Source organism: Malaclemys terrapin, chromosome 6 (assembly GCF_027887155.1).
Source record: "Malaclemys terrapin pileata isolate rMalTer1 chromosome 6, rMalTer1.hap1, whole genome shotgun sequence".
Taxonomy (NCBI): domain Eukaryota; kingdom Metazoa; phylum Chordata; order Testudines; family Emydidae; genus Malaclemys; species Malaclemys terrapin.
In genome coordinates, this window is record NC_071510.1 from 23,485,550 (window position 1) to 23,504,159 (window position 18,610).

The 18,610-nt window shown below is 42.1% G+C and overlaps 1 protein-coding gene across 3 annotated transcripts in view; it reads left to right on the plus strand.

The window, feature by feature from the left end:
- KDM4C (lysine demethylase 4C) overlaps window positions 1-18,610 on the plus strand; it is a 428,281-nt gene that overhangs the window by 31,916 nt on the left and 377,755 nt on the right. The window contains exons 1-2 of one of the 3 annotated variants that reach the window (XM_054032418.1): window positions 1,114-1,184; window positions 3,708-3,872. In XM_054032418.1, the coding sequence (XP_053888393.1) occupies window positions 3,729-3,872 (144 nt within the window). In that variant the 5' untranslated portion in view covers window positions 1,114-1,184; window positions 3,708-3,728. Of the gene's footprint in view, window positions 1-1,113; window positions 1,185-3,707; window positions 3,873-18,610 lie in introns of those variants that run through there. The other 2 variants (XM_054032415.1, XM_054032416.1) reach the window with 2 other exon arrangements.

Below are 18,610 nucleotides of genomic sequence, written 5' to 3' on the forward strand. Positions count from 1 at the left end.
CTTTAGTTATCCATAAGGCTGCAAGTTTGTCACGGAGGTCACTGAAGTAACGGATTCCGTGATTTTCCGGGATCTCCGGGACTTCTGCGGTGGCCAGTGCAGCTGTCCTGGAGGACACCTGAGCAGCTTTGGGTGCGTGTGGCAGGAAGCTCAGGGTTGGGGTGTGGAAGGGGGTGAGGGTTCTGGGTGGTGCTTGCCTTGGGGGGCTCCCCAGAAGCAGCAACATGTCTCTCCCTCAGTTCCTAGTTCTGGGTGCTTCCTCTGTCTGCAGGCACTGCCCCCGCAACTCCCATTGGCTGCGGTTCCCCACCATGGGAGCTGCGGAGCCGATGCTTGGGGTGGGGTCAGCGTGCGGAGTTAGGAGCTGAGGGAGGCACATGTTGCTGCTTCTGGGGAGCCACGGAGAGCCAGGTAGGGAGCCTGCCAGTTCCGCCACCCTCCCCCTGAGCACCTGTGGCGCCCCCCCCAAACACCCGTAGTGCCCCTAGGGTGCAGCCCAAGATTTAGTCAGGGCTATATAGTACAAGTCATGGACAGGTCATGGCCCGTGAAGTTTTGTTTACTGCCCATGACCTGTCCATGACTTTTACTAAAAATACCCATGACTAAAATGTAGCCTTGTTTATCTGCAATCAGTGAAGCAGATGTATAACCTCTTGGCAAATGAGTAGAAGTACCGGTAGTTCGTTTTACTGGTTGGTCAGCATGCTTGAATCTTTAGTGCTACCATACATTTACTTTTCTAATGTAGTCTCTCTTGGAGGAAATGCCTAATAAGGATGAAAAAGTGTAAATATGATTTGCTACTGCTTGCTGAATCAGTAGTGGCTGAGAAGAATATGAAACACTGCGCCAGGCACCTAGCCTGAAATAGCAGGTATGGATTAAGGACGGTGGCAGTGGGTACAGGAGGCCTCTTAATGTTGTTCATTGCTTGGTAGAAAGCCTGGCACTTGCCCACCATAACATGTGAACACCTGGCTTTAATACAGTGTCCCCTATTCAGTAACCTTCAAGCATGTCAGAAAAGGCAAGTATCACTATGCCCAGGTCTCATGGATCCCATTCCATTTCCATATTCCCTGGGCCAGTGATTGTAGCAGGATCAGCTATGCATCCAGAAGTGGAGATGAAAGGAAAGGGGCACTCTTGGTGGAAATGACTCCAAGGATCCTTTATGCAAGGTATATCTGGTATATCTCAATTGATTACCATTAAGAAAACTATTGACTGTCTCAACTGTGTACTCCCTCTCCCCCCTGAATGCCCCAACTGTGTATACACATATGCACACCTCCCCTCCCCTCTCCCCATTAAAAAGCCACTATATGAAAAAATATCCAGAAATCAGAATAGTACAATTCACCGGTCTAAGCCAAGCATCTCGATCAGGCACCTTAACAACTGTTTCTCAGGAAAAGGGAAAGGAATCTGAATGAAACCAGTAAAAAAAGGGGAATGGTCAAACTACATCGACCACCCTACCCCATAGTCCTTGCAGGCTTAAACAGAGAAACAGTTTTAAAAAAAAGCCACTCAACCAAAGCCAAGGTTTCAGCTCAAACAACGTCTTAGGTACAAAGAAAAAGTAGAGAGGGGAGAGGGACTTACTGAAAATGGGGTCAGGAAAACAAGGTGATAAATGCCAAAAGAAGGAGTCAGGTGTGTGCATGTGTGGGAGAACTAAAGATCGACTGTAAGGGGAAAGTAAAGGCACAAAAGCAGATTAAGTGCAGGGACACTAATAGAGGAGGGAGAGTGACATAAAAGAACCTTTCACAGACAGATGTGAAGAGCAGCAGTTCACACAAACCTAAACCAACGAAGACCGGATACTGTGGCCAAGCTAGTGGTATGCGCATGTGTGTGCGCACACACACACACTCTCTCTCTCTCATAACTACATCATGATTATTAAATTCATTCCCTAGATGGAGGAAGTGAAGCCTGGGTTAAGAGACTTGCCTAAGGGCACAGAGGAGGTTGCTGGAGCAGATGAGATGAAAAATTCAGAAGCTCCGACTCTGTCCTCCACCACTATCCGCTGTGCCTTAGTCCTTCCCAGGCAGGGGCCATAAAGAGAGTTTTGTGGAGTGGGGAGGAGATGAGAGCCACAGCTGATGATGGAGAAGGCGAGGAAGGAAAAGTGAAGATGTCCCCAAGGTTTGCAATAAACAGCAGGCATGAAGCCACTGTAGCAGTGGCAGCAAGACTGGAAAGAGTGTGGAGGATTATCCAAGGAGTGACTGTAGAGTATTAGGAGTATTTTGCTGTGGTGGAGAGCAGAGTAGGGAAGGATAATGGTGGGAAGGCCAACATGCCTTAATGCCAGTTAATTTCAATATTCATTATTTGTTTTTTCATGACTGATTCCAGTATATTAAAACCGATATTTACTGCTCATGGAAACCACACATTTAGCACAGCATATTTAAAAATGCTAACAAATTGAGCTAAGATGTTTTAATATGTAAACTGGTTTAACTTTCTCTTTCATAGCTGTGCTCACATATATTGTTACACTTTGAGCTAGAATTAGGATTATATGGCTGGTATTTAATGATGATGTTTTAAATAGTATTTTACAGAGCAAAAAGGTGACAATTTTGAATTATAACACTATGTAATTTCCGCCCCGGCTATGCTTTTGCATAGGGCAAAAGAGAAATGATGACCTACAGTGAGCTGACATTGCTTATAAAAGTTTGATTCCTTCTTGTGCTATATAATGCAAATTCTCTAAAAAGTCAATCAAAGGTTGAATTATTGTATTGCGTTCTGCCATGAGGTATGCAACATGCCTCGGTTGCAAACCCAGAAAGTATGCCTTTGATCCCACAAGTGCTCTGTACGGGTGATGGGGTCTGTACTAGCAGATCTAATTGCAGGACTGGTGTTAGTTTCTATAGCAGAAGCATAAATATGTGAAAACCACATAAGTGGCTACTCATTTCATGAGTATTATATCTTTGTATGAGAGACAAGAATATTTTTTTTTTGTTGCTTTTAATTAAATGAAATAAATTAATTACTCTTTTTAGTGATAAAACATGGTCGGGGGGGAGAGGACTTGTCCTGTTTCTCTATGCCTTTGGTATAGATATATATACTTTAAAACCTATTAAAAGAAGCAGTGAGGGGAAGGAAAGTCCTTGTGGTTAAGGAGTCAGGAAATCTGGGTTCAGTTCTTGACTGTGCAATAAATTTCTGGTGTGACCAGAACACCTAGGACATGTCACTTAATCTCTCTGTGTCTCAATTCCCCAGGTGTAAAATGGGAATAATGAGACTTCACTGCCAAACAGGAGTATTGTGAGGTGCTTGGGGTCTATGGTGATGAGGCTACCATGTATTGTAAATACCTACAACAGAGAAAATTGCAGTGTACTGGAGATGAACCAGCCCAAGCAGATGCTGCTATAATATTGAAGGATAAGTTTAGAGAGTATATTGTTATAAAGACAACCAACGAGGGGCTAGATTGTGCAACTGTTACTCATGATTGGGTTCACCAGGGTGGATAATGGCTGAACAACCTAGTTGTATTTTTATATTGTGTTCTTATAACCAGCCTGGGAGATAGCATTTCAAAAGCGTTCATTCCAGGTAGAAGCAGATATATTGATATCTTTTTGGAGACTATTTTCATTGAAGGATTTTTCATTTCAATTTACATTATACTTATTAATAACTTGTTTAATTTTTAGCAGGACTGATATTGAGCCAAAATGGCAGCTGTAGTCTCGGACAGTCCTCCCAACCCAAGCTGCAAAATCATGACTTTTAGGCCTTCAATGGATGAATTCAGGGAGTTCAACAAATACTTAGCGTACATGGAATCAAAAGGTGCTCATCGTGCTGGACTTGCAAAGGTAAACATCTTTTACATTTAAAAAAAAAAACCTCTTTTCAGAAACATTTGCCTTTTGCAAAACTGATGTGTTAAATTTTAATAATTTTTTCAAATGGTTTTCCTGTGATAGCTGTTGATATGTCACTCTTTAACGAGAGCTAAATGGAATAGCTCACGTTGCATATAAACAAAGAAAAAAGAAAATATATTGTCCGCCACATACTCTCAAATTATTGGGTTTTGCTATTATCATCACATGGAATGTGAAAAGAAAATCTCTGTTTGAGGCTGACTAAGTTAGTGCTTAGAAGTGCAGTCCAAAATATAAATCAGGGGATCCAGTATTCCAAATATAGGAATCCACCATGCAAACACTTAAAGGTGTGTGTAACTTTACTGACTTGAATCATTTCACTGAAGTCAGTGGATCTACTTATGAATAAAATGAAGCACATTCTTGAGTGTTTACAGCATCTGGGCCATCATAGGATTTCAAATTGTCGATTTTTTTTTTTTTTTTTATTAAAATTGTAATCATCCTACCTTCTGATTGACAAAAGTAAGACATGGAAACCATGCAAAAGCTACTGTAGCATTGCCTCTTGGCTGAGCAATGGTTGATTCAGGGCCTTGTAGCTAGTCAGTTTCCATTAATGGAGAGAGATTGTCACAACTTCAGTTTGGTGTAACTTATTTATTTACATGATGAATATGTTCTTATCTCTGCTATATACATTAGTCCTGTTACTCTTATGTAGTCCTGCAGTGTGAGGCTCATAGGGGAGGAAACACAACCATGCACATGCAGATCTGGGAATCTCAGCTCAGTCATTCAGAGTAGTCACTAGGAACAGCTACCTTAATCACTGGGTCTCCAACCCTGTGTTGCAAACCCAGAACATTAAAAAATCATCAGAATGGCTTAAAATGAGCTTTATAAAGAAAAAATAACGAACTTTGGGTTCTTATTGCTTTCTGTGTTTTGAGCATTGAGGATGCACTTCAGTCATATCTCCAAACTTTTCTCTGCAAGCATGAAGGCTAGAAACTTTCTTTTTCTTTTTTTAAACGAAAATTCCAATTACTAGATTGGGCAACTCATTCATAACAGACATAGATAAGTATGTGACATAAAAGTACACACTGATGTTGTATTGTCCCCATCACCTTCTGTGCTCATTCTGTTTTGAAACAAATGGGGACCTACTCTTTGAGGGTTTGCTGCATGGTACTAATCACTGCAGTGGGACAGGTGCTTTGGTGGACCAAAGCCAGAGCACTCAACACCTTGCAGAATCAAGTCCTAAGATGGCTGGGGAACAGGAAGCTTATATGTTTTGGTCCCCTTCTGATTAACAATAATTGAGCTAGCAGAGAGTGAGGGGATAGTGCAACTCGTTTTGGATTGTTCTGTATATTGACTTGCTTCCTTGATCCCCAACATCTCAGCATCTTGGGTTTGCTGATGGTAGACTGTCCAGGGGTATGTTAAACTCTTCTTGGCGCCATGAGGCCACCTACTTTTTCCCACCCTCAAAGGATCCACATTGTGTTGATCTTTCTTCCAATCACCATGGGCTGGATGCAGAGTTTTCTGAGGCCTTTCATTGCCTCTTTCACAGTGAAGGCAAGGCCTGGTTACTAGAGAGTGAAGGAAGGTGCCCTCTTTCCTCAATGTGCTTTGTACTGCCTTGTCAATGCTTTCAGTCCCCATCAGGGAGCAAGAAGGTACTGGGGTTTAGTGGTGATTGCACTCCTCGTTCAGTTTTTGGGCAGGCTGATTGGGGTGGTTTTTCTACTCTCAGTGAAGAGTGAAAAAATATTTTAAAAACAGAAGGTCAAACTCTCTTTGCCTTTCAACTGTAAATAAAACTGAGCTGTTTACAGTATCAGTTTCTATGTTAAAATCCCTAGTTAATATTCTTAAAGACATTAACTGAAAGCGTAAGTCACTTGCTAAAACCTATCAGGAGATAAGGACTTTTTCTGTTCTGATTATGCTCTAAACATAATCCTTGCTTCCCTGGGTAAATATTTTTCTCATTGAAATGTTTTAATCGATGTTACATTTAGATTAGTGTTCTGTCTGATAGCAGGGTTGTGTATTTAGTGACAGTCATTAGAGTAACCTCTGTAGTGGCTCTCAGGAGGGCTGTCACACCGGGAGACTGCAGACACGGAGGTTGTGGTGTGGCTGGAGGTGTGTAACAGGAGAAAGCTAATGAGATCTGGAACTGGTGAGCTAATCTAACAAACAAAGAAAATTAACAGATTAAAGACACCTGAGACCAGAGTGCTTTGTTTGTGGACTGGGGATCAGGAAGAATGTCAGTAATTTATGACTTTCAATTCCAGGATCTGTTACAAAGATAGCAGCAGCTGACAGCATGCTGAGTACAGACAACTTTTCTCATGTCAGCTATAAGAAAAGAGTCATTCTGTGTTTCTGAAAATATTAAAACTTTTCTTTCAAGACACACAAACTCCGTATTAACTGTTTTTAATTTTGCACTGAAATTCCCAAAGGCAGCAGACTTGGCTGGTCTCTCGTTTTCATTTCTTCGACCGCTTCAGGGAAGGGAGTGATGACACTGAGATCCTTTATTAATTTTAATATGGTAGTGGCCCCCTGAGTTCAGGTGTTCTGCATTTAAGAAAATATCCTACCATAATAATGGAGAGATTGTGAGCTTTGATCAGTCCAGCACATTATGTGATAAGAAATATGGCCCCAGGCATCAATTCTGTGTTTGTTTCTTGCCTGGATTCTTTCCTGGCCTCATTTACTCCCATCCAGACTTTGGATCTCACTCTGGAACCACAGTAGGAAATGCTGTTGACCCATCTTACGTATGACACATTAAAATGTCTTTCCCTGCTTATCCAGCTCTTTTTTGAGGGGTGGAGAGAGTTCTGTGCTTTTCAACATTAAAATACCCTGTTGAAAAATAGAGGGAGCCCTGAGAAGCAGGACTGACATAACTGAAATGAGCGGAGAGGGTGGAAGAACAGAGATTAAGAGCAAGCTGTGTCATTTTGTGTTCTTTCAAATGATTGTGCACATAATATATATTCTACTTCAGGTGTGTATGAACCCAGAATATACGAGTCAGAGACCTTCAGCTAGCAGTACCCATTGGGCTGGTGCATGTGCTCTGCACATCCTTGTGCCTTGAATTGAGGGCAAAAAGGAAAGGGCCACACTGATCCATTTCTCACTGCTTGTGGTTACAAGTTTGAGCTCTCTGCGATGCCTCAAGCTCATGGTCCTTTCATCATACCCAAAGGGGGTTTGAGGCCTATCTTGAGCTTAAGAAAGTTAAGCACTTTTATCAGGAAGATAAAATTCAGGATGGTGTCCCTTGCTTCTGGTTTGGGGCCAGTTCAACCAACAGGTGATGGACCACATCCACCAGATTCAATCCCTATTTGCTTGGCTGGGTCTAAAAATAAAACTGAGCAGTTGATTTTTGTAACCAATTAAAAGAATCGAGTTCATTGGGGCCATTCTTGATTCTATGACTGCAACAGCCTGTCTGCTTCAAGAAAAGTTCGGGTCCATTTTGAACTTCTGCACAAGTCTAAAAACCAACCTCCGAACAGCAGTGAGGACTAATTTGAGGCTGTTGGGACACATGGCCTCCAGCACATATGTGACTCAGCCTGCCAGACTTCATCTTAGATGCATACAAAGCTGGTTGAAGTTTGTCTGTCTGTATCCTCTAGTTTTGACATTAGCTGGAAGTGCAGCTGTGCATACAAAAATGGTGAATAAGGTGGAGGGGCAGGAGTTGGTCACTGGGTTGTCATCACTATGTTGTTTCTCTTATTTGCCATGATGTAATGAAGTGTAGCTGCAGAGTGACATTGAACATGGGTAGGGAGTCCACATTGCTAGCTAATTTAAAAGCCAGTTTGTGGTTCAGAGCTACAGTGGTTTGCAGGGCTTGGGAGAGAAGCAGACAGGCTTTCGGACACACACCCCTCTCTACACAGTATAACCTGTTAAAACTTTTATATTGTCAAGCAATTTTGAAATTTACTTCCATAGAAGGCCATTTATTCCTTCCCTCAGCAAGGAATGTCTCCATGTCAAAGTGCCATTTTCAAACTTCAGCTACTTATAGCCCTGTTCCAAAAAGTCAGATTGATTTTTTTTTTTTTTTTTTATTATGGGGGAAAGTGCATTTTTTCCTCACTCTCCTTTCACATAAAAATGTTTGAACTGTTTTGAGATAAAGGACAGTCTAGTGATTGGGGCCCTAGTTTAGACTTTGAGAGACCTGGTTAAATACCCCAGCTCCTCTACAGACTTCCTGTGTGATCTTGGGCAAGATCCTGTATGCCCCACTTCCCTATCTGAAAAAATGGGGATAATATTTCCCTACCTCACAGAGGTATTGTGAGGATAAGTACATTAAAAAGACTGTGAAGCATTTGGAGATCTACTGATGAAGAGTGCAATATAAGTGCTAGGTGTTGTTATTATTTTGCTCAATAATGGGACAGATACTAAGCATAGAGAATTTCAGACCCAAAAGGGTGGTTTAACAACGTTATGGATATGAGCAAACAATGGATTAGAATGGAAACTGTCCTGTGATCTTAATATTTATATTGGGAACCTGCTAACAGTATTTGGGAGGGGGGCATCTCCTCTTGCTTCTGTTGAAGTCATTGGAAAAAACTCCTGTTGCCTCCAGTGGGAGTCGGATTTTCTCTGATGGTTACACCAATCAGGGATTGGGATATTTGCACACTGTAAATGAGTTGATTTGAAGTTTAATGTTCCAGGGGGGTGTTTATACCTCAATTGTTTGTTGGCAAGACGGCGCTGGTGCAGTTTACTTACAGAAAAAACAATACTCCTAGAATGAAGTGGAAGTACATTATGTTCCGTGGCTTTTCCACTCTTCCGTGTCAGTCCTCGCGTGTGCACACATGCATGCATGCGCTCTCTCTTGCATTCTCTCTCCCATTTAAAATAAGTTGTAAGGATACATTTTCCAGCTCAACTTTGTTCATCTGATAGTCTCCAGAGTTTTTTGCACACACCTCAAATCTCTTTGTAGGTCATTCCAGAGCCGCCGCCAGCAGCAGCGCAGAAGTAAGGATGGCATGGTATAGTATTGCTACCCTTACTTCTGTGCTGCTGCCTGGAGAGCTTTGGGCCCTCAGTCAGTGGCTGCCCACTCACCAACTGCCTAGCTCTGAAGGCAGCAGCACAGAAGTAAGGGTGGCATGGTATGGTATTGTCACGCCTTACTTCTGCGCTGTTGCTGGCAGGGCACTGCCTTCAGAGCTGGGCGCCCGGCCAATAGCTGCCACTCTCCAGCCACCCAGGTCTGAAAGCAGCGCAGAAGTAAGGGTGGCAGTACCGCTACCCCCCTAAAATAACCTTGCGAACCTCCTGCAACTTCCTTTTGACTCAGGACTCCCAATTTGAGAAACGCAGGTCTACCCCGTGAAATCTGTATAGTAAGGGTACAAGCACACAAAAGGCCAGATTTCACAGTCCATGTTGTGTTTTTCATGGCCATGAATTTGGTAAAGCCCTACAAATAACCAATATTCAGGGTTGGCCCCTTTCAGCTTAACATCCAGGATGCAGGTCACTTCCAAATATTCTCACCCTTCCCCATAAGAAGAAATAAAGGTACACTTGAAGGATATTTAAGAGTATGAAGACTTAAGGTCTCCAGTTCTTCCTGTAGGCTAATAGGGTCCATCAGTCACCTCCCAGATCTCCCTAATTCCTGGGAGCTGGCCCTTTTGAGACTCCAGCCATAAATTGTGACAAAATTACAAACACTGTAATATTCGCTTATAGAAATTGAAGGATTTATTGGAACATTGCAAGTAAGAACATCAGCGCACACAGGCAGAATTTAACTTCCTTTTAAGCCTTCTCAAACCAGGTTAACATAATATCAAAACAAGATAACCACAGTAAAATAAAGATTCAGCACCATCTATTGGTGAAGATGCTGTCTGCACTGATCATTACAACTTTCCCTCTTTTGGTTTAATAAGAGGTTGAAAACAGTAACTAAAGTTTTATTATCATTGTAATTCCGAGGAATCCAGATAGTCTGCCATCCTCACAGGTTTTCCTGTTAGTCTGCCTCCTTGAGTCCTGTATTCAGTCATGGAGATGTCACTTGTAACTGAATCCAGAGATTATTGGCATGTATAGGGTTCATATTCTCCAGGTTAGGCATATCTGGTGGGCGTAGACAGTCTTTTGACGACTGCAGTGTGGAGAAGTCTTGAGGACATACTCCTCCACAACCAGTTTCGTATTACAAGTTACAGGAATCTGCTGGTGAAATTCCAAATCCTCCTCTGAGGTTGTTGAATAACCTCAGTGTTTGCCTTCCCCTTTCTTTCAATAAATCTGTACATCAATTCTCCGTGTACTACAAAGCGGCAAGCTCTCACTTTTCATATCAGCAAGGATAAACTGTTTATTTTCTTAAGTGTTGTGTAAGGTCCCCCTGAAAAGGAGGACATTTGAAGTTGTATTTATTTATTTATTTCCCCCCTGGCTGATTTTTCCTTGTGCATAGCCACATGTTTTTTCCGTCCTAGATGGGCACATGGTCACTTTTTCCTGGCACCTTGTGCTTGTCATGGTTCCTTCTGGCTCATTTGTTCCTCCACCTTCTGAAATGCTGTGCTCAGGTCACTGGTTTAAGACTCTGCCTGTGTTGGTGCAGGAGGCCTTGCCATTTTTTTGCTGAACATCAAGTCATATGCAAGCATGGGTTTGCGAGTCCAAAAATAATCAGAGAGAGTGGTGAATAGTTGAGTGTCAGCTGGTGTTATATGCAAAGACAAGAAGTGTCCTCATATCTCAGTCTCATTGGTCTTCGCTAAGAGTATGAGCATGGAACCAGTGGTGCTGTTTACTCTCTCCATTCTTCCATTACTTGCAGGATGGGCAACCCCAGACCTCACTTTAGGTATGTTATCTGGAGTTATCCGCAAACCTCATGTAATAACAGTGATTGAAATTCCTTCCCCGATCATTGAAAGGCAGCTGAGGCAGAGGGGGAGAGAAGGGGCAGGGGCAATCTGCAACATTATGTGTTTCATCAGTGCAGCTGTAACTGCCTCAGGCCTTTTATCCTTCAGTGCCTCTGCCACAACATACTTTTACATGGTGTCATACACCATCAGCAAATAGCTATTTCAACTGGTGTTTCTGGTTGTGGTCCTTCCAAGACAATCATGAACCCCCAGGGCTTACTAGATAGGGGCATATCCCCTAAAAGGAGTTCTGCCGCTCCTTGCTGGTGCTTTCTTGTGACAGGTAAGATGGGAAAGTACCAAATCCTTAACATCTGCAGCCAAAAAAAAATCTGTCCAATATCTGGTTGAGTCTTTTCTTACCCCAGGCAGCCTGCTGCTTTGTCATGAAGACACTCCAGCACTGCTCTCTGCAAGCTTGCTGACAAAACAACCCTGATAGATCTGGACAGTCATACACCAGCAAATGGGTAGTTGGATCAATGTTCCTGAACTGCTTTGAACCTCTCCAGTCTGCATCTCATGTAGTAGATCTTTTAGCACACCAAAATAACTCAGGTCCTTAGACTGTTCCTGCCAGATGTCGTCACATGATCAGTCTGAGTCTATTTTCACTGTCCTCATCCAGCTGAGAGCATTCACAACCATCTATTACTTTCCATGTTTACGGTGAACTATGAATTCTGAACCTAGTAAATATGGATGATAGGCCCCAAGGGCCTCCACAATTGCCAGAAATTCCAGTACTGTTGCTGAATTTTTGTTTTCTCTCCTCATTTAATTTTTGACTTCCAAAGGCCACCAGCCTCTGCCAACTGAGCTAATCAATTTGTTCAAATGCAAATCTGACCATAAGCCATCACAGGTTATCACAAATGGACAGGATGAGTCTGGAAATTCAAACACAGCATGGTTTAGCAGTGTTTCCTTCAGTGACTCAAAGGCTGCTATCTTGAACTCTTTAGTTATGTCTCTTGTATTCAATAAATTTTCTTAAGTCTCCGCTGGGCCTTTTCACGATTATAATTGGGGATGCCCAAGGTGATCTAGATGGTCTAAGCAGGACATCCTCTCGCATGCAATTTAGCATCCTTTAGGATTTGCCTCACAGGAACAGTCCCTTGCTTAAGGGATGTTGCATCTGATCATATCTCCCAAGCTTCCCATTATTCTTGGAGAACACACTAGCATACTGTAAGAATAGCTGTTTTAATTGCTTTCTTCCATTGTCTTCTATGGATGCTTCTGTCAGCAACTTCTGATTTCTTTGGTGTGGCTTCCCTCTGCTTGGGCAATTCTGTCTCCCATGGGCTTTGCCTCCTCATTACCTGCAAATGTCATATGACCTGGGAACTACTTGGGAGACTGTTGCTCTTATTTGACCCATGGGATCTCTGCAAATATCTTGCACTGGGACTCCTCTACGTTTTTAGCCACTTCACTAGCAATCATTTCTTGAAGCGCAGCATTTGGTATAAAGGAATCACCCTGGGTCTGGGAATTAATAGCTGATACCTTTAAGAAGGTATCCACATTTGTAACTCTGCACATAATCTCGTCCATACATTTATCCAGTATGTTATCTTCCTTCACCAGCAGGTTATGAAGTTCCTCTGTTAAACCATTTATAGACTGACTTTTCACACAGGATTCGCTCATGTCCTGTCACTGGACATAGGTCCCTCTCTGCTTTGCCAGTTCCAGATCCAGTGCAGATGGTTCTGCTTTACTCAAGCTATCTCACAGATTATGAGGGGCAGGGAAAGCCCTATTAAACAGGCTCCTCAATGCAAATAAAGTAGGCAGGGGTTCCCCTTTCTCTTACTCTAATCTTGTCATTCCCTCCAGTATTTCAAAAACAGATCTCTCCTAGAGGTCATATAAGTGTTTGTGTAATTGTCTGTAAGATCCATGATTCATACTGGGAAGCTTCTGGTGTAAAGGTTCAGCATCATCATTCAAAAACACTGCTATGTTCTGTGGTGCTTTCTCATCAGTCCACTCATTCACAGAGAGCAGCAGCTCAGAGTGTATCAAGTACTCACAGATTCCAGTTTCATCTGCTGAGAAGAAACTTAGGCAAAAGTGTTTTTGCCATCTTGAAGCTGCTACCACTAATTGCAACACCTGCTTATAAAAATCAAAGGATTTTTCTGGAACACTGCAAGTAACTTGTCATTCTTGTCCCCAAGGGGTAGTAATTGGTCAGACCCACAGTATCTTAAGAACAAATTGTTTTGACTATACCTCCCTTCTAGAGCAGGCCAGCAACCACAGCAAAATGGCTGCTGCATGCTGTGAGAGCTTCATGTAGAGTCAGATGCAGGGAGAAAGAGGGATGACAGCAGCATGAGAGACAATCAATTTGTTCTTCCCTGTCCCCTAAAATAGGGTCTTGCCTCATCCAATGAGACCCTACTGCTGCCTCAGTTTCCTTTCTTCCTTCCTCAGGAAAATAAAACTCCACAACTCTTATGCTTGAGAATTACTCTCCCTTTCTGGAGTCTGGTTTGTTAACATAAACTAACAGTTTCATTCACAGACACAATTTCCTAGCCTTCTTCTCCAGGTTCACCAGTTCATTATGCCTCATCTGGGCTCCTAATTCCCACTTAAGGGATTTGCTCCTGCCCATCTCTGCACATAACTCCAACAAAGCCTTTTTCTCTGGCTGCTAGGTAAAGTCATCCCCTGCAGGTGGGTCTTACTTTTTTCTTCCTCCTCTTTACCCTTTTATTAGGACATCAGGCCCCTGCTCATGCTATCTCTCAGCTCCCCATATCTCTCTAAGCTGGGATTCTGTGCCAGGCCTACTCTGGCCCTCTCCAGAGAGCCATCCCATGGTTTTCCTCTTTGAGGGAGAAGACTCCCTCTTATAGGTAGCCAACCTCTGCTACCCTTATGCAATGCCTAGTCACCTGACCTTACCATTGGTCCAAGCTCAAACCCATCACCTGAGAGTCAGGTAATTAAGCACAGCTCCCACTAATGGGGCAGCACAATCTGTAACATACCTGCCCCATATAGTCTTGCCCATTTCTTGGGAAAGCTGTACAGAATATTCTTAATCATGAGGAGAACTCCTGTTTGGTCTTAACAAGTAACATCAGATCAAACATCGTAATAACCAACCTTTTGCTATTGCCTCTTTGTAACATCCCACCTTCTTGCTGCTTCTGTCCTGTTCAGTAAAACTGGACTTTTACCAGAACATAGCTGTCGTAAGGACTTTCTGTTCCTTAGAGAGCAGACTCTAGTACAAGCACACCCTTCCTTCAGAATCAAGTGTGCACCTTAGTGAATTCTATTTTTTTTTTCTCTCCCTCCCACAAATACCAAAGTCTGCACCTTTGTACTTGTGGCCCCTAACACATTCTGTAGAACATGCTTCTGTTCTTCAATCACCCACAGAATCTTTTCAAAGGCATTCTCCCTCTAGATTTCTTTCTCCTCTATCCTTGACTTTTGGTCCTTGCCTTGACCCACTTATGCAGGTGTTCTATTTCTGGATCTCCGACAGTCTGATCAAACATCCCTGCTGCAGAGGCATGTTTCACTTTAAATGTCAGCACTATATTATTGCTGATCACTTTATCAGATGCGAAGAGGAAGTGGAGGGTAGTGATGCTCACAGAGAGGGGAAGCTCTGAGTTGCTTTAGGGAAGAAAATGCAGAGGGAATAAAGGAGGAGAGAGGGAGTTAGGAGGGGGGGGAGAGAGAGAGAGGTAGGGGAGGGGGAGAGAAACTAGGAAAAGAAGAGACACAAAGGCCTGATAGTGTGTCAATCCTAACAGTGAGCCTGTTTTTCCAATAAGTGATTCTGAATGTGATAAGTTAGCGAGGAAATAATACACAATGGTAACTAAAAGTTTAACTACTAAATAAAGGCCATATTCTACCTTTGATCTTTTTGCAAACTGATTATTAAAATCAATGGGAGACTGAGGGGAGTATGTAGTCCTAAATGTATACCTCTGTTATGTTAGATAGCTACCCAAAAAAGGAGAGCCATACTATAATTATGTATAGGAGCGAGAACTCTGCTTTCAGGAAGTGCTTGATGAGAGAGCACAGTATATGTTGAAGGAGGAATAAAGCCTGAATGTTGCACTGTTTTGGTTTTAGTCCAGTGTTTCTCCAATGCAGTCTCTAGGGCCTTTACTTGCGGCCACAGCCTCTTGGGCTGTGATGGGGGTGGGGGTAGGGGACAGGGCGCAAAGCAGTGGCCCTTCTCCCCAGAGACACAAATGCTGGAGGTGCAGGCAGCTGGTGAATTCCCCATTTTCCCAAGGGTAGGGAGGCAGGCTTTGGCCACAGGGCTTTGAACTCGGTCCACGCGGTGGCAGGCTCTGGTTCCAGGCTTTGGCCCCAGGCTCACTATCCCGCCATTGTCCTGGACCCCGCTGCCTCCCTGCCCACTTCCCCATCCGGGGCTTAATTTGTCCCAGGGCTTGCCGGGGCTGAGTAAGTCTGCTGTGAAAAGTGATATTCACAAACGTACAAATATCACTTTTCACAGCAGAAGACTTACCAGCTAGCAAGTCTTGGGGGGTGGAGGGGTACAACTAAAAAAGCAAAAGAAACAACAGCAATAAAACAAGAACATGCAAAGTGCCGTATTTGTATTTCTATTCTGTTTAGGTCCATTAAAGAATAGAGACAACCGTAAATTATTTTTATTACTGAGTCTGGAAAACACCCAACATAAATAAATAACAATGATTTGGAGGTGTATACGTGCATATTTATTTGTTTTTCCTAAAGTTAATTAAGTATTTTAGGAAAAAATGTCAGCATGGTCACCAGCAAGAGTTGGTGGCCGCACTCTGAGGCCACCAAAAAATTTGTTATGAGAACCCCTGTTTTAGTCCGTCCTTTTTTATGTTTGAACACTGAGCAACATAAAGCTATAGACCACAGTTAAAAGTAGAATTTGGCTTTCTCCATGGAATGAATTTGACGCTCGTGATTTGGAAGATGATAGTTTTGCTAAACGTTAATGGGGAGGCTGCATGACCTAGTGGAAAGGGTACTTTACTGAGAGTCAAGAGACCTTTAGGTTCTGTCCTCAGGTCTGCCATTGAACTACTTATCTTAGGCAAGTCACTTAATTTCTGTGTCTGTTCCCTGTCCCCAACCTTTGTCTATCATGTCTATTTAGATTGTAAAGTCTTCAGAGCAGGGACTGTCTCTCACTACAGGGAGAGCGCATAGCACAGTGAGGTCCCAATCTCAGGTGGGCTCGCTAAGCACTACTGTAATACAATTAAACAGTAAGTGTGCTCCAGTTTGCTGAAGGAGGATACTTTGGCCACTATTCACAAAAATATTTCATGCTGCATATTGCTAAAAACAAAACACTATTGACCTTGAATTAAACAAAAGAATGCAAATGCTGGTTTTTAATATTCACATTGTGGAGCCATACCTACAAGTTCATGCCTAATAGTCATGAAAATGGAAATGTCTATGCACATCTTTGATTTTTATGCATATATTTTGAATGCATGGCTTCTCTGCTTCCAAAGCAGTGTTTTGTATTTTTTGTGCATATAACGTGTTAAGATTTGTGTGAAAACATTAATAGAAACTACAAGACTAGGCAGTTGAGCACTCTTGTTTCTTTAAGAAGAGGAAACATTGGGCCCAATGTTGCAGTCCCTAGATGGACAAAGGTCACATCAAAGTTAATAAAATAAAAAAAAAAAAAAAAAGTGAGTTTTAACCATGTAGGAAGTGCAGGATTAAACTAAAAGCATTAAGTATGCCTTTAACAGGAAATGGTTATCTGCTAAAAACATTTTCTTTGGTTGTCTAAATTTGTATTTCCTACATGTTTTAGGTTTGTGCAGTTTTATACTGTGAACAATGGAAACAGCCCAGTCTCAGAAAGACCTGTTCCAATGGGTTAGGTTTAAAATTTGACCTGGTTGTTATCTGGAGACAATGAACGATCTCCAGATCTCAGATGTATTCTAAAATTCCATACTCTCACTAAGGTGTTTTAAAGATAAACAAAAATGCAATAGCCACTTTTATATATAACCCTAAAATATTTGCATTTTGAAGAAACAGCCTGCTATCAGAGGGAATTCAGATTAACTATAATAAACTCATCCAAGACTTTTGTTAGCATCACTGCTGATGCTAATGCGCATATAAAGAAATAACTAACAGTGCCATGCTTGCTGTGTTTAGTTTTTGTAAGCAGCACAAACACTGCCAATGTTTGTAGCATATAAAAAGACAAAACTAAAGGTTGGGGGGGAAAGAGGAGGAAATGTCTTCAGTCTTTTAATAACAATACAAATGTAAAAAGTTTATATATAAAGAACTCTACATAAACAATAGCTGTTGCAGTGTTTTTAAAAGATGTCTTGTTGACAAAGTAGTGAATTAAAAGATAAATAGACAATATTTATGTTGGGGAAAATAACACAGCAGGGCATAGACTATCCAACAAATTCTTGGACTGCATTGCAGACAACTTTTTATTTCAGAAGGTTGAAAAAGCTACGGGGGGGAAGCTGTTCTAGACTTGATATTAACAAATAGGGAGGAACTGGTTGAGAATTTGAAAGTAGAAGGCAGCTTGGGTGAAAGTGATCATGAAATCATAGAGTTTGCAATTCTAAGGAAGGGTAGAAGGGAGAACAGCAAAATAGAGACAATGGATTTCAGGAAGACAGATTTTGGTAAGCTCAGAGAGCTGATAGGTAAGGTCCCATGGGAATCAAGACTGAGGGGAAAAACAACTGAGAGAGTTGGCAGTTTTTCAAAAGGGACACTATTAAGGGCCCAAAAGCAAGCTATTCCGCTGGTTAGGAAAGATAGAAAATGTGGCAAAAGACCACCTTGGCTTAACCACGAGATCTTGCATGATCTAAAAAATAAAAAGGAGTCATATAAAAAATGGAAACTAGGACAGATTACAAAGGATGAACATGGGCAAACAACACAGGAATGCAGGGGCAAGATTAGAAAGGCAAAGGCACAAAATGAGCTCAAACTAGCTACGGGAATAAAAGGAAACAAGAAGACTTTTTATCAATACATTAGAAGCAAGAGGAAGACCAAAGACAGGGTAGGCCCACTGCTTAGTGAAGAGGGAGAAACAGTAACAGGAAACTTGGAAATGGCAGAGATGCTTAATGACTTCTTTGTTTCGGTCTTCACCGAGAAGTCTGAAGGAATGCCTAACATAGTGAATGCTAATGGGAAGGGGGTAGGTTTAGCAGATAAAATAAAAAAAGAACAAGTTAAAAATCACTTAGAAAAGTTAGATGCCTGCAAGTCACCAGGGCCTGATGAAATGCATCCTAGAATACTCAAGGTGCTAATAGAGGAGGTATCTGAGCCTCTAGCTATTATCTTTGGAAAATCATGGGAGACGGGAGAGATTCCAGAAGACTGGAAGAGGGCAAATATAGTGCCCATCTATAAAAAGGGAAATAAAAACAACCCAGGAAACTACAGACCAGTTAGTTGAACTTCTGTGCCAGGGAAGATATGGAGCAAGTAATTAAGGAAATCATCTGCAAACACTTGGAAGGTGGTAAAGTGATAGGGAACAGTCAGCATGGATTTGTAAAGAACAAATCATGTCAAACCAATCTGATAGCTTTCTTTGATAGGATAACGAGTCTTGTGGATAAGGGAGAAGCTGTGGATGTGGTATACCTAGACTTTAGTAAGGCATTTGATACGGTCTCGCATGATATTCTT